The 14,735-nt window shown below is 39.8% G+C and overlaps 1 protein-coding gene across 2 annotated transcripts in view; it reads left to right on the forward strand.

Annotated features, from left to right (window-relative positions):
• Positions 1-14,735, forward strand: part of LOC133258050 (ATP-binding cassette sub-family C member 4-like) — a 334,436-nt gene that overhangs the window by 236,690 nt on the left and 83,011 nt on the right. Inside the window, exons 9-11 of one of the 2 annotated variants that reach the window (XM_061434385.1) lie at positions 3,001-3,105; positions 10,588-10,677; positions 12,017-12,208. The exons of the other annotated variant lie outside the window; for it this stretch is intronic. Coding sequence (XP_061290369.1) covers positions 3,001-3,105; positions 10,588-10,677; positions 12,017-12,208 — 387 coding nt within the window. The remainder of the gene's footprint in view (positions 1-3,000; positions 3,106-10,587; positions 10,678-12,016; positions 12,209-14,735) is intronic. 2 annotated transcript variants of the gene reach the window in all.

Raw genomic sequence — 14,735 nt, forward strand, 5'->3', positions numbered from 1 at the left:
CAAAATATATCTGTACTCCCATGTTCATTGCAATGCTACTCATAATAACCAAGATGTGGAAACTACCTGAATGTTCACTGGTGGGTGAATGAGTATAAAGTGAGTGTGTACATAAAGCAGAATGTTATTCAGTGTTAGGAAAAAAGGAAACTCTGCAATAGCAACAACATGGGTGAAACCTGAAGACATGATGAGTGACATAAGCTAGTCATGTGAGGACACATGCTGTATGATTCTGCTTGTAAGAGGTATCAAAAATAATCAAATTCATAGAATCAAAATCAAAGCTAAAGGGGAAATAGGGAGTTACTGATCAATAGACATAAAATTTCAGGTAAGAAAGATGAATATATTTTGGATTATCTCCTATACAGTGTTGTTTCTGTTGTTACCAATGATGTACCTTTAATTTACTGTAATAAAATGACAACAGAAATAGAATCCTGATAGCAATTGAATGGGATAAGCATAAGTGTCCCCATTTTACAGGTAAGGAAACAGGTCCTATAACAGATGAAATAGTTCACCCGTCTTTTCATCTCTCATAAGTGACAGAACTAGGATTCTGCCCAAAGCCTGGTTTCTTGCATCGCCTTGTTAGTATATTCTGGCATGTGGAATCTCTCATTAAGTGTGGCTTTCATCATCTGTGACCCTACATCTCTTTCTTTGAGCTCCTGGATGTAACTTTGAGCTGACTAAGCCACGTGTTTGTGGATTTCTTTCCTTCCCTGAACTCCAGACTTATCTAAAAGGCAGCTACAGTGCCTTGTTCATCTTTGTACTCCTCACAAATAGCCAATGCTCAGAAAATGTGCAACTGAAGTACCTTCCAGCTCCATCATGTCTAGGCTCCTGCAGATGCCTAACTATTAAGAATGGTTGTAGTGGAGACAGTGGTAACTCTGATTCTCAAATCAATTATGTGACGCACTTAAAGGAGATGCATGAAAGGGGACCTACAGAGTTTTTCGGAGTATTGTGCTCAAAAATATTTGAGCAGGATTTTTTATTTATTTTCCACCAAAATGTACCTGAACAGTGTCTGAGGCTTAAAATTACTTTCCATGTAAATGTGTGTGGTAACATTAAAATTATAACCTACTGAGAACTTTAAATTTTCCTGGGGCTTTGTCAGGATGCTTTGTGTTCTGATTAAACATCATTGATTTGAGCAAGAAACCTAGATTTTCTCATGTTCATACATTTTCTGGCGGGATGATGGTCTAGGAATTTAGAGATCTTTTAGGCAATAGTTGTTTTCAGTAAAGGCGGGACCAATGGCCAAGAATAAGCATGGTGAGAAGGTTGGTGTTAGTATGACACATTGTTCCAAGGTGAGTAGAAATAATTGTTGAACTATTTTTTTTCTTTTACATATTAGACTCTTATTCAGCTCATATAATTTCTGCAATGCTTAAGAAATTTTTATTTCTCTAGCTCATCAGAATCCCTTGAATGCCTTTTAAAAAAATCACACCTTGGTGTTTCTGATTCACTAGGTTTTTGCTAGGGCCCAAAGTATCTGTGTCTTTAGTCAATGTGCCATGCATCTGAAAATCAGCCAAACCTGGGAAATATTGCCCTAGTTGTAGACAGAAACACACAAAGTCATCAGGTATTTTAGCAAATATAAAATACGACAGGATGTTGTTGAGATTAAAATAATTTGAGAGGAAAACCCTGTCTTAATTTATGCTAGACTTTTGGTGGGGTGCGGGGGAGTAAATTTGAAATTTATCCACCTATTTCATCACTTCACAAAATAATGGAATACTACCTACCTGAAGTCTGGAGCAGGCTAGATGAGTATGTTCAGTGGCAGGTAAGCACATGCAGAGAAGTCCTTCCTCCTTGGAATGTATATTTTATCAAGTGAGGGGTTACTGCTACTGCTGCCGCTAAGTCACTTCAGTTGTGTCCGACTCTGTGCGACCCCATAGACGGCAGCCCACCAGGCTCCCCGTCCCTGGGATTCTCCAGGCAAGAACACTGGAGTGGGTTGCCGTTTCCTTCTCCAATGCATGAAAGTGAAAAGTGAAATCGCTCAGTCGCTCAGTCGTGTCCGACTCCTAGCGACCCCATGGACTGCAGCCCACCAGGCCCCTCCGTCCATGGGATTTTCCAGGCAAGAGTACTGGAGTGGGTTGCCATTGCCTTCTCTGAGTGAGGGGTTAAAATAGAATCAAATAGTGAAACTCATAGTGGAGGCACATTTGTCTGTCATTAGTCCTTGGAAGGAAAAGTCTGAGGTGCCATGAAGTGCTTTGGCAGAATCACTGGTGTAATTTTGGAGGTCGTGTTTCCTGGGAAGGCTGAGGAAATTACCTGGAGAATTCCGTGTGTAGGGCTGGGGGAGGTGGGAGGCTGATGCTTCCCATTTTCCTGGGGAAGGTGATGTGATAAAGGCTTTTAGTGCATGAGAAGGGCATTCATGCATTTAAGGAACCAAAAATGTTTGAGCCTCCAGAGTATGGAGTGCTAGAGGCCTGATCAGGGGACTATGTAAGTCCCTACAGGTAACTTTAAGATTTTTTATCATCTCAGAGTTCCCTCTGGCTGCAGGTTCTAAATGTGCTGGAGTTTGGAGCCAGACTTTCTCCTTGAGGAGAAACTAGTCCACTTACTGAGAAACTTACAACTTTCCTCATGGCCTGAAACTCTTCATATTATATATACACACAAACATACACACACACACCCTACACACACACACACACACACACATATATAATATGTGTGTATTATATACACACACAAACCTATATATATAAAATACTCTATGTATCCTGTATTCACTATGTTGCTGTATATCTGATGCACTGTATATTTTATTCTATATATTATTTAGTGTGTTCTGATGTGAACCAACACTTTAAGTACAGTTGGAAAAATGATATGTAGGCTATATGAAGTTTGTTATCAATTCCAGGAAAGCAGTTATGTTTGTTTGTGCTTTCATCCTGCAAACTAAACTGTCTGTTTTTCCTTTCTCTGTAGGACTTTCTGTTACTTGAAGAGATACCACTGCATGACCATCAGCTGCTGCCATCAGATGGTGAAACAATTGTGGATGTGCAAGATTTAACTGCTTTTTGGGATAAGGTAACAAGTCCTCCACCTCAGGATCATGACTGCTAATAAAACAACTGTGACATAGATTTATAAGAAAATTTTGAGGTTTTACACATGGTGTAAAATGTGACTTACTCATACACTGAAAGTATGTTATAAAACTTCTCAAAATCAGGAATAAGGTTTGAAACTACTGGAGATTATAAAATCAGCTAAGACATCTTACAGGTTGTTCTCTCTCTCATTTTCAACAGAGCTTTAGAGTATTAGCATATCTTGAACTTAAATTATGTACACTGGTAATGTTAGAATTTACAGGATTGGGCATACAAAATGCTGCGGTATGATGTGGGCTAACTAACAAATACACAACCAGTTGTTAGAAACAACAGCCTGTGGGGAATCATGTACATTTTCTGTATACTGATCTTCACAGACCATCTTACTACACACGGAGTGAGGCTGTGATCTGGATCTTGTCTGTGGGGTAGAGTTGGAGCTCCCCCATCCTAATCTTCTGGAAGCTTCTGGCTACTTTGGTGGCAGCCAGGGACAGGAGGAGACAGCAAGTGGACATCGTGAGCTCCAGTGATTCCGTTCAAAGCTTTCACTGTATGGAAGCTGACATGGAGAACTGGCAATGTTCCAACACTTGGTTTATTTATAATGTTCAGGCAAACAGGGAAAACAGAAGAATTTGCTCTCAAGTATTGCACCCCCAGTGCAGCCCCTTTATTGACAATTGAAATGCTCGCCTGCAACCTGGTTCCATGGTCCTCTGTGCACACCGTCCTGTGTCAGTGTGGGTGAGTCAGGAAAACTGAACCCACACCACAGGAGGGTAGGTTAGGTCATGGGTTAGGTCATAGGGAGCCCTCAGGAGGGAGAGGGGCACAGACGTTGGGGTTTTTGAGAGAAGCTGAGTCTGAATGAAGCCCCTGCTGGGTTGGGAGGCAGGAGATTCTGTAACCTGCTCCCCTAGACAGCCAGGTGGGCAGGTGGGGGGAGGTCTCAGGGACCCAGTTCTCATTCATGAAATGGTGGGACTTGGTCTGTTTTTAAGCTCTAAAATAAATGGTCCTGTGTGAGCCTCCAGATTTCATGGAACAGGGGTTTCCAACTGTGTCTGCACAGAGTTAGGGCTCAGCTGATGATCCTTGTTGAGTCAGTGTCCCCTGATCCTGGGTAACCATAATGGGAGGGGACCCAGTGCCTCTGAGCTGTCAAGTGCTGCCCCCTTCTGGTCATGGCAGAGTAGTGCCTGCCCGAAGCCTGAACAGGGAGGGAACTCAATGTCCTGTCCTGACAAACTATGAGGGGAGGGGACAGGGATGATGATTGTATGTGGTTCATTGTTTTGTTGTCACACCTGAGTGAAAAGTAGTAAAATAGGACCCTAAGTGTCAACGCGAAGAAAGGCGTGAAGTTTAAACAAATGCTTCTTGTATATTAAAATCTAGCTTCTTACTGATTTTTCTTTTTTTTTTTTTTAATTTTATTTTATTTTTAAACTTTACATAATTGTATTAGTTTTGCTAAATATCAAAATGAATCCGCCACAGGCATACATGTGTTCCCCATCCTGAACCCTCCTCCCTCCTCCCTCCCCACACCATCCCTCTGGGTCGTCCCAGTGCACCAGCCCCAAGCATCCAGTATCGCGCATCGAACCTGGACTGGCAACTCGTTTCTTACATGATATTCTACATGTTTCAATGTCACTCTCCCAAATCTTCCCACCCTCTCCCTCTCCCACAGAGTCCATAAGACTGTTCTATACATCAGTGTCTCCTTTGCTGTCTCGTACACCTGGTTATTGTTACCATCTTTCTAAATTCCATATATATGCGTTAGTATACTGTATTTATGTTTTTCCTTCCGGCTTACTTCACTCTGTATAATAGGCCCCAGTTTCATCCACCTCATTAGAACTGATTCAAATGTATTCTTTTTAATGGCTGAGTAATACTCCATTGTGTATATGTACAAAAGCTTTCTTATCCATTCATCTGCTGATGGACATCTAGGTTGCTTCCATGTCCTGGCTATTATAAACAGTGCTGCGATGAACATTGGGGTACATGTGTCTCTTTCCCTTCTGGTTTCCTCAGTGTGTATGCCCAGCAGTGGGATTGCTGGATCATAAGGCAGTTCTATTTCCAGTTTTTTAAGGAATCTCCACACTGTTCTCCATAGTGGCTGTACTAGTTTGCATTCCCACCAACAGTGTAAGAGGGTTCCCTTTTCTCCACACCCGCTCCAGCATTTATTATTTGTAGACTTTTGGATCGCAGCCATTCTGACTGGTGTGAAATGGTACCTCATAGTGGTTTTGATTTGCATTTCTCTGATAATGAGTGATGTTGAGCATCTTTTCATGTGTTTGTTAGCCATCTGTATGTCTTCTTTGGAGAAATGTCTATTTAGTTCTTTGGCCCATTTTTTGATTGGGTCATTTATTTTTCTGGAGTTGAGCTGTAGGAGTTGCTTGTATATTTTTGAGATTACTTGTTTGTCAGTTGCTTCATTTGCTATTATTTTCTCCCATTCTGAAGGCTGTCTTTTCACCTTGCTAATAGTTTCCTTTGATGTGCAGAAACTTTTAAGGTTAATTAGGTCCCATTTGTTTATTTTTGCTTTTGTTTCCAATATTCTGGGAGGTGGGTCATAGAGGATCCTGCTGTGATGTATGTCAGAGAGTGTTTTGCCTATGTTGTCCTCTAGGAGTTTTATAGTTTCTGGCCTTACGTTTAGGTCTTTAATCCAGTTTGAGTTTATTTTTGTGTATGGTGTTAGAAAGTGGTCTAGTTTCATTCTTTTACAAGTGGTTGACCAGATTTCCCAGCACCACTTGTTAAAGAGATTGTCTTTAATCCATTGTATATTCTTGCCTCCTTTGTCAAAGATAAGGTGTCCATATGTGCATGGATTTATCTCTGGGCTTTCTATTTTATTCCATTGATCTATATTTCTGTCTTTGTGCCAGTACCATACTGTCTTGATAACTGTGGCTTTGTAGTAGAGCCTGAAGTCAGGTAGGTTGATTGCTCCAGTTCCATTCTTCTTTCTCAAAATCGCTTTGGCTATTCGAGGTTTTTTGTATTTCCATACAAATTGTGAAATTATTTGTTCTAGCTCTGTGAAGAATACTGTTGGTAGCTTGATAGAGATTGCGTTGAATCTATAAATTGCTTTGGGTAGTATACTCATTTTCACTATATTGATTCTTCCAATCCATGAACATGGTATATTTCTCCATCTATTAGTGTCCTCTTTGATTTCTTTCACCAGTGTTTTATAGTTTTCTATATATAGGTCTTTAGTTTCTTTAGGTAGATATATTCCTAAGTATTTTATTCTTTCCGTTGCAATGGTGAATGGAATTGTTTCCTTAATTTCTCTCTCTGTTTTCTCATTATTAGTGTATAGGAATGCAAGGGATTTCTGGGTGTTGATTTTATATCCTGCAACTTTACTATAGTCATTGATTATTTCTAGTAATTTTCTGGTGGAATCTTTAGGGTTTTCTATGTAGAGGATCATGTCATCTGCAAATAGTGAGAGTTTTACTTCTTCTTTTCCAATTTGGATTCCTTTTATTTCTTTTTCTGCTCTGATTGCTGTGGCCAAAACTTCCAAAACTATGTTGAATAGTAATGGTGAAAGTGGGCACCCTTGTCTTGTTCCTGACTTTAGAGGAAATGCTTTCAATTTTTCACCATTGAGGATAATGTTTGCTGTGGGTTTGTCATATATAGCTTTTATTATGTTGAGGTATGTTCCTTCTATTCCTGCTTTCTGGAGAGTTTTTATCATAAATGGATGTTGAATTTTGTCAAAGGCTTTCTCTGCATCTACTGAGATAATCATATGGTTTTTATTTTTCAATTTGTTAATGTGGTGTATTACATTGATTGATTTGCAGATATTGAAGAATCCTTGCATCCCTGGGATAAAGCCCACTTGATCATGGTGTATGATCTTTTTAATGTGTTGTTGGATTCTGATTGCTAGAATTTTGTTAAGGATTTTTGCATGTATGTTCATCAGTGATATTGGCCTGTAGTTTTCTTTTTTTGTGGCATCTTTGTCAGGTTTTGGTATTAGGCTGATGGTGGCCTCATAGAATGAGTTTGGAAATTTACCTTCCTCTGCAATTTTCTGGAAGAGTTTGAGCAGGATAGGTGTTAGCTCTTCTCTAAATTTTTGGTAGAATTCAACTGTGAAGCCGTCTGGACCTGGGCTTTTGTTTGCTGGAAGATTTTTGATTACAGTTTCAATTTCCATGCTTGTGATGGGTCTGTTAAGATTTTCTATTTCTTCCTGGTCGAGTTTTGGAAAGTTGTACTTTTCTAAGAATTTGTCCATTTCTTCCACGTTGTCCATTTTATTGGCATATAATTGTTGATAGTAGTCTCTTATGATCCTTTGTATTTCTGTGTTGTCTGTTGTGATCTCTCCATTTTCGTTTCTAATTTTGTTGATTTGATTTTTCTCCCTTTGTTTCTTGATGAGTCTGGCTAATGGTTTGTCAATTTTATTTATCCTTTCAAAGAACCAGCTTTTGGTTTTGTTGATTTTTGCTATGGTCTCTTTTGTTTCTTTTGCATTTATTTCTGCTCTAATTTTTAAGATTTATTTCCTTCTACTAACCCTGGGGTTCTTCATTTCTTCCTTTTCTAGTTGCTTTAGGTGTAGAGTTAGGTTATTTATTTGACTTTTTTCTTGTTTCTTGAGGTGTGCCTGTATTGCTATGAACTTTCCCCTTAGGACTGCTTTTACCGTGTCCCACAGGTTTTGGGTTGTTGTGTTTTCATTTTCATTCGTTTCTATGCAAATTTTTATTTCTTTTTTGATTTCTTCTGTGATTTGTTGGTTATTCAGCAGCGTGTTGTTCAGCCTCCATATGTTGGAATTTTTAATAGTTTTTCTCCTGTAATTGAGATCTAATCTTACTGCATTGTGGGCAGAAAAAATGCTTGGGATGATTTCTATTTTTTCTAAACCTGAAACATTTTTTTGGTGATGAAAGTTAATTATTTTTTTTAGTAAATGATTGCCTTATTATCAGTTCAGCTGTTTACAGAGAAATCTTTCATTTTGAAGATTATCTAGACTTTTTTATACAGACTCTATGCTTTTAGTCTTTGGGGCATTTTACTTAATTACATGTAACCACTGTGTATGTATTTTTAAACATAACAGTTACTGACAATTTTCTTAACACTTAGAATATGTAAAGAAGTATACATACCCTCAAGTCTCCCAGGAATACGCCCTGTGATTGGCATGATGAGCACTTTGTCCTTCTTCCTCATGAAATGTTTTTGTTTTCCTTACAGTATAGGTATAGGTACTTTATTTTCCCTGTTTATCCAGGACAGGTAATGCATATAACATGTATAAAACTGAGGCTTTATTCCTCTGACTCACAACATCATGATTTTCCTTATTCCCCATTTATGTTGGTGTTATTGGTGTTAAATTAGAGCTCTCGTGAAATTAGACCATTATTTACAAGAGTTAATTTACCAAGAGTGATTTTATTATGTAAAGTTTCCTCTTCTTGCTGAGTGTTACTGAGATTTTTTTCTTTATCAAATGAAAATGGAGATATTACTGGGGATTTCAAATTACACTGTTTATTAGTATAGGACCAGGTGCACTGTGTTCTTCTGCTGCCATCTTGTGGAAATTAATGAGATAGTTAAAACCAAAGATTATTGCGTGTGTGTTCAGTTGCTGTGTCAGACTCTTTGTAAACCCATGGACTGTAGCCTACCAGGTTCCTCTGTCCATGGAATTTCCAGGCAAGGATACCAGAGTGGCTATGAAAGGGTAAGTGGTAAAAACCTCCCACACTGAATACTCTAGTAAGTACATTATTTTAATAAGCTTATGTACATCATTCAGTTTGCATTTCAAGCAGGTTCCTTGTCATTTCAACTCCTTAAATTCTGTGGGTGTCTACACTGGAGTCCATATTGAAATTTGGTAAAAGAAGCCTTCCTAAGGCAACTAAAGCTGTTTCAACTCCCAAAAAGATAGGAGTGGATGAAAAGACCTGTAAAACACAATGTCTTTTTTTTTTTTAATTTAATTTTATTTTATTTTTTAACTTTACAATATTGCATTGGTTTTGCCATATATCACAGAGAAGGCAACCAACATGAATCTGCCACAGATATACACGTGTTCCCCATCCTGAACCCTCCTCCCTCCTCCCTCCCCATGCCATCCCTCTGGGTCATCCCAGTGCACCAGCCCCAAGCATCTAGTATCGTGCATCGAACCTGGACTGGCGACTAGTTTCATATATAATATTATACATGTTTCAATGCCATTATCCCAAATCATCCCACCCTCTCCCTCTTCCACAGAGTCCAAAAGACTGTTCTATACATTAGTGTCTCTTTTGCTGTCTCATATACAGGGTTATTGTTACCATCTTTCTAAATTCCACATATATGCTTTAGTATAGTGTATTGGTGTTTTTCTTTCTGGCTTACTTCACTCTGTATAATAGGCTCCAGGTTTATCCACCTCATTAGAACTGATTCAGATGTATTCTTTTTAATGGCTGAGTAATACTCCATTGTGTATATGTACCATGGCTTTCTTATCCATTCATCTGCTGATGGACATCTATGTTGCTTCCATGTCCTGGCTATTATCAACAGTGCTGCGATGAACATTGGGGTACACGTGTCTCTTTCAATTCTGGTTTCCTTGCTATGTATGCCCAGCATTGGGATTGCTGGGTCATGGATTAAAGATCTAAATATAAGACCAGAAACTATAAAACTCCTAGAGGAGAACATAGGCAAAATACTTTCCGACATACATCACAGCAGGATCCTCTATGACCCACCTCCCAGAATATTGGAAATAAAACAAAAATAAACAAATGGGACCTAATTAAACTTAAAAGCTTCTGCACAACAAAGGAAACTATAAGAAAGGTGAAAAGACAGACTTCAGAATGGGAGAAAATAATAGCAAATGAAGCAACTGACAAACAACTAATCTCAAAAATATACAAGCAACTCCTACAGCTCAACTCCAGAAAAATAAATGACCCAGTCAAAAAATGGGCCAAATAACTAAATAGACATTTCTCCAAAGAAGACATACAGATGGATAACAAACACATGAAAAGATGCTCAACATCATTCATTATCAGAGAAATGCAAATCAAAACCACTATGAGGTACCATTTCACGCCAGTCAGATTGGCTGTGATCCAAAAGTCTACAAGCAATAAATGCTGGAGCGGGTGTGGAGAAAAGGGAACCCTCTTACACTGTTGGTGGGAATGCAAACTAGTACAGCCACTATGGAGAACAGTGTGGAGATTCCTTAAAAAACTGGAACTAGAACACAGTGTCTTAAAATGAGAAAAATGTGGGCTATGTTAGCATTTCTGTGACTCTTATGGTATTTTCCCCACTATTTGAAGTAATTTGTGTTACTTTATTGAAATGGGTACATTTTTGTAACTTTCATTTGCAGGAATCAGGAACCCCAGCCCTAAAAGGCCTTTCCTTTACTGTCAGACCCGGTGAACTGTTAGCTGTGGTCGGACCTGTAGGCGCAGGAAAGGTACGTTCTGATGGGTTTTGACAGCTTGATAACAGCCCCGGTTATATTCTCAGAGTGGAGCCCAGAGCTGAGTGTGACTCAGTTTGAATTCAGTGTGTCTAGAACAGTGTTTCTCTAGGTGTATTCTGTGGAGCATTCATTTTGTGAAAAGGTTTTGTGGCAAATAAATCTGAATAAATGCACACAGTGTTTTCCTTCTTGGTGCTTCACATTGCCCAGTTGGGAACCACTTGTCAAGCACTGAACATCTCAGTGAAGGAAATTATTGATGTGACAGCTGTTCAGAATGGATGGAGACAATGGGGATTTCTTTTTGTCACAGTGGCCCCTCTAGGAAGTCTGGAGGTGGTGCAGGTTCTTCCAGGGAGTTCTGAGCATTTCCCCACATGACCTGACTTGGTCCTATCAGTGAACATGTAGTGAATGTGCAGCCACGTGCTGGAGATAAAGGTACAGACATGAGCCAGGGCTCGACGCCTCTGCTCCAGAGCAGCCAGGTTCTGGGATGAGACAGATACACAGGCAGGTTATTTCAGCCCAGGGCAATGAGCACTCTGATGTGTAGACACAGACAGAACACACCTATGTGTTGTAAAAAATATGAAATTTGCACGTTGACTTAGTCTCATGTGTTTTGTGCAACAACATACAGAAACTTAAATGTGGGATATGTACATGAAAGGGTGATGATTTCCTTTATCATGGACTTTTGCTCTGCAGACACAACTCACTTCATAGTTTAATTCATCATCTTTGGATATATTATTCACACATAACTTAAAAAAAATAAAATATTTGTTTATTTGACTGCATGAGATCTTAGTTCCAGCATGTAAGGTCTAGTTCCCTGACCAGGAATTGAACCCCAGCCCCTGCACTGGGAGCTCAGAGTCCCAGCCTCTGGGCCACCAGGGAGTTCCCTATACATAGCTTTTTAAGAACAAGTATTTGTCAAATAAAGGATATCCCGGATGTAGGAACAACTGCATTAAACATCAGATATATGAAATACACATCCTGTGGGGCTGCTCTACTAGAAAAAGATGTTAAAGATTCTTAATTAGTCTTTGCTGAGTAGAGCACTTCATTTGGGGGGAACTCAGGCAGCATAGATTGTTATACTATTCATATTCCTTATCAACCTTTAGTTTACCTTGACCAATGGTATTATTTTTATTTTTATTTTTATTTTCATCACAATCACCAGAGCAGTACTTTATCCTGTTCTGAAGGAAAGGGTTCTACTGTGTATCAAGCACCAGGGTGAGGTCGGCTGTGCTGCAGGGCATGTTCCATCCTGAGTGCTGCCTGTTCATTTGTGTGTTGCCATCTGTTTCAGTCATCACTGTTAAGCGCTTTGCTGGGGGAGCTTTCCTTGATCCAGGGAAATGTCAACGTCCACGGGAGGATTGCATATGTTTCTCAGCAGCCCTGGGTGTTTCCAGGAACTGTGAGGAGTAACATTTTATTTGGGAAGAAATATGAAGAAGACAGATACAAAGAAGTAATAAAGGCGTGTGCTTTGGAAAAGGTGAATAATGACTTTTGAGCTGCATATACTCAAATTTCAAATAGTGATAATGTTGGTTTAAACTCTAAAGTTAGTTGAAATTTCTTTTTAATTTGAAAAGTCTTTGATTGTTGCTCAATATATTTGCTGGTCTTCTGGGTAAATATGCAGGCACATATGTTGCTGTTTTAATCCTGATGTGATAACAACACTCACAGAATAACTTTGGTGGGGGGCTGTGTGGTTGTTTCATTTTGTGAAATTTCATTCATTGTTTTTGGTATGGAGGGCTGTGCCACACGCCTTCCACAATCTTAGTTTCCTGACTACAGACTGAACTCGGTCCCTTGACTACAGACTGAATTCGGTCCCTTGGCAAGTGAGAGCACAGAGTCCCAACCACTGGACCACCAGTGAACAGGGGATTTCCTCATTCACTTTTAATTTCTTTTTTTAATGGACAATTGCAAAACTTTGTAAAAAATAGAGAGCATGGTGTAATGAACCCTCATGTACCACCCCCACAGCTTCAGCCAGGAACAGTTGGTGGCCAGTCTGTCTGCATCTCCAACTTTGCCAGCCCCACCCCCACCCTGGATTATTCTGGAAAAGATCCTAGACCTCAGATTAGTTCATCTGCAAATGTATTATTAGTTTTCTCTGAAAGATAGGAAAGCCTTTGGGAAAAAATCACATTATTTCACCTGAAAAATAACCCAGATTCCTGAATGTCATCGACCTGCTAGTCTCTGTTTACATGTCCTTAGTCATCTCACAGAGGAATCTCCTTCAGTGCCACTGGAGGCAGCCTGCACATGAGGTCTCCCCCCTGACCCTTGGCTCGTGCCTCCTCAGGCCTTTTCAGTCCCTAGGTTTCCCTCTCCACTTGGTTTTGACTTGCATTTTTATTTAAAGAAAATAGAATACTTTAACATTTCTTCTTAATACTGCATCTTTTCTTTGGGGGAGAGATTGTTTTCAGAAATGGCATTGCATTTCACAGAAAATGACAAAATTAAACATTGAATTCTAGCTTGGGATTTAAATGAAATTAGTGAATGAATGATGAAAACCGAACTTACTTGAGAGGGGAATGTAATTTGGCAAAAAGGAAGAACAATGTAAATACTGATTAAACAGTATGTTACTCTCCTGGGTGGCTCCCCTTGAGTCTGTTGAGTCCAGTCTGGACATCTGAGTATTCTTCTATACTGTGAGAAAGAGCCCAGGACAGACTTTCAGAGGTGAGGAGTTAAGACTCCAAAACCTCCTTCCTGAGGAAATAGAAAATAGTAATTTTGCTTGAACCACAGCTCAAACATCATAGATTGTATCATGTGAGTAGCATTTTGCAATAATGTTGTTAAAACAGAATTGCTCCTTTAATGGGCTTCTTTTCTTTCTCTGGGTTCTTATTAATGGGAGATTGTGTTTTCAGAAATAATGTCAAGTTAGCAGGAATGAGCTAGATTTGTATTAAATGGTGTTGAGACTGTATAAGAAAAGAAGAGGGAAGTGCATATAGAACAGTGAGAACAGTAGCTCCCATTTATTCAGAGTCCATATGCAAATCATTTTTCTGTCTTTCACCCCTGTGTGTGCACACATGTAAGAGGGTATATGAGTTATTGATTCTTTATCAGTGTCTTCAGCATTAACATCCTCATTTTATAGTTGGTAAAACTAAGGCTTGGAGGATCAAACAGCTCATCTCAGCTCAAGTTCAGATCCCTTTCTGCATGACTCTAGACTCCCTGCTTGTCCTTGGTGCTGTGCTGCCTCTCAGTTGAGGAAATGTATAAGGAAGAATTTTTTTAATTTATTTATTTTAATTAGAGGCTAATTACTTTACAATATTGTATTGGTTTTGACGTACATTAACATGAATCCCCCACGGTGTACACGTGTTCCTAATCCTGAGCCCCTCTCCCACCTCCCTCCCCATACCATCTCTCTGGATCATAGAGCAGGTGATAGATGAAGGTATAAGGTGGGGTGTGGAGTAAACAGATCTCAGGCATTTCCTCTTTACTGTAATCACTTCCAGCCCCTGATGCCCAGATCAGACTCCAGAGACCCAGGCCAGGGTGAGGTGTTTCTTTCATGACTTTGCCTTACTGGTGAAGCTCAGCCCTTCTTTCTCCCCACATTTGAGCATCTCTACAGAAGAGATGGGACAGCGGCTGATATTCAGCTTTTTCCCTGGGGGTCAATGCTTTGTCGTAGCTACATGGGCTGATTGGACCAGTAATGTGGGCAGTGTTCTGGGGCCTCCCCCACCCTCGGGTGTCCATGCGGCAGTGTCTGGTGGGAAGGGGCCCTGCAGGACCGGGCTGCACAGCGATTCTTCTGTACATGATGTGACCATTATAAACATGGACTGCTTTCCTAGTCTGCGTGGTCGGAACACGGACACCTTCCAAATGTGTCTGGAGTGTGACGCCATCTCTGCATCCTCACTGCTCCCTCTCTGGTCCTGACCACAGTAATCTCTCACCTAGATTTTTCCAGTAGCCTCTTTACTTATATTCATACTTCCCCTTCCCCA

This window comes from Bos javanicus, chromosome 12, assembly GCF_032452875.1.
Source record: "Bos javanicus breed banteng chromosome 12, ARS-OSU_banteng_1.0, whole genome shotgun sequence".
In the NCBI taxonomy this organism is placed as follows: Eukaryota; Metazoa; Chordata; class Mammalia; order Artiodactyla; family Bovidae; genus Bos; species Bos javanicus.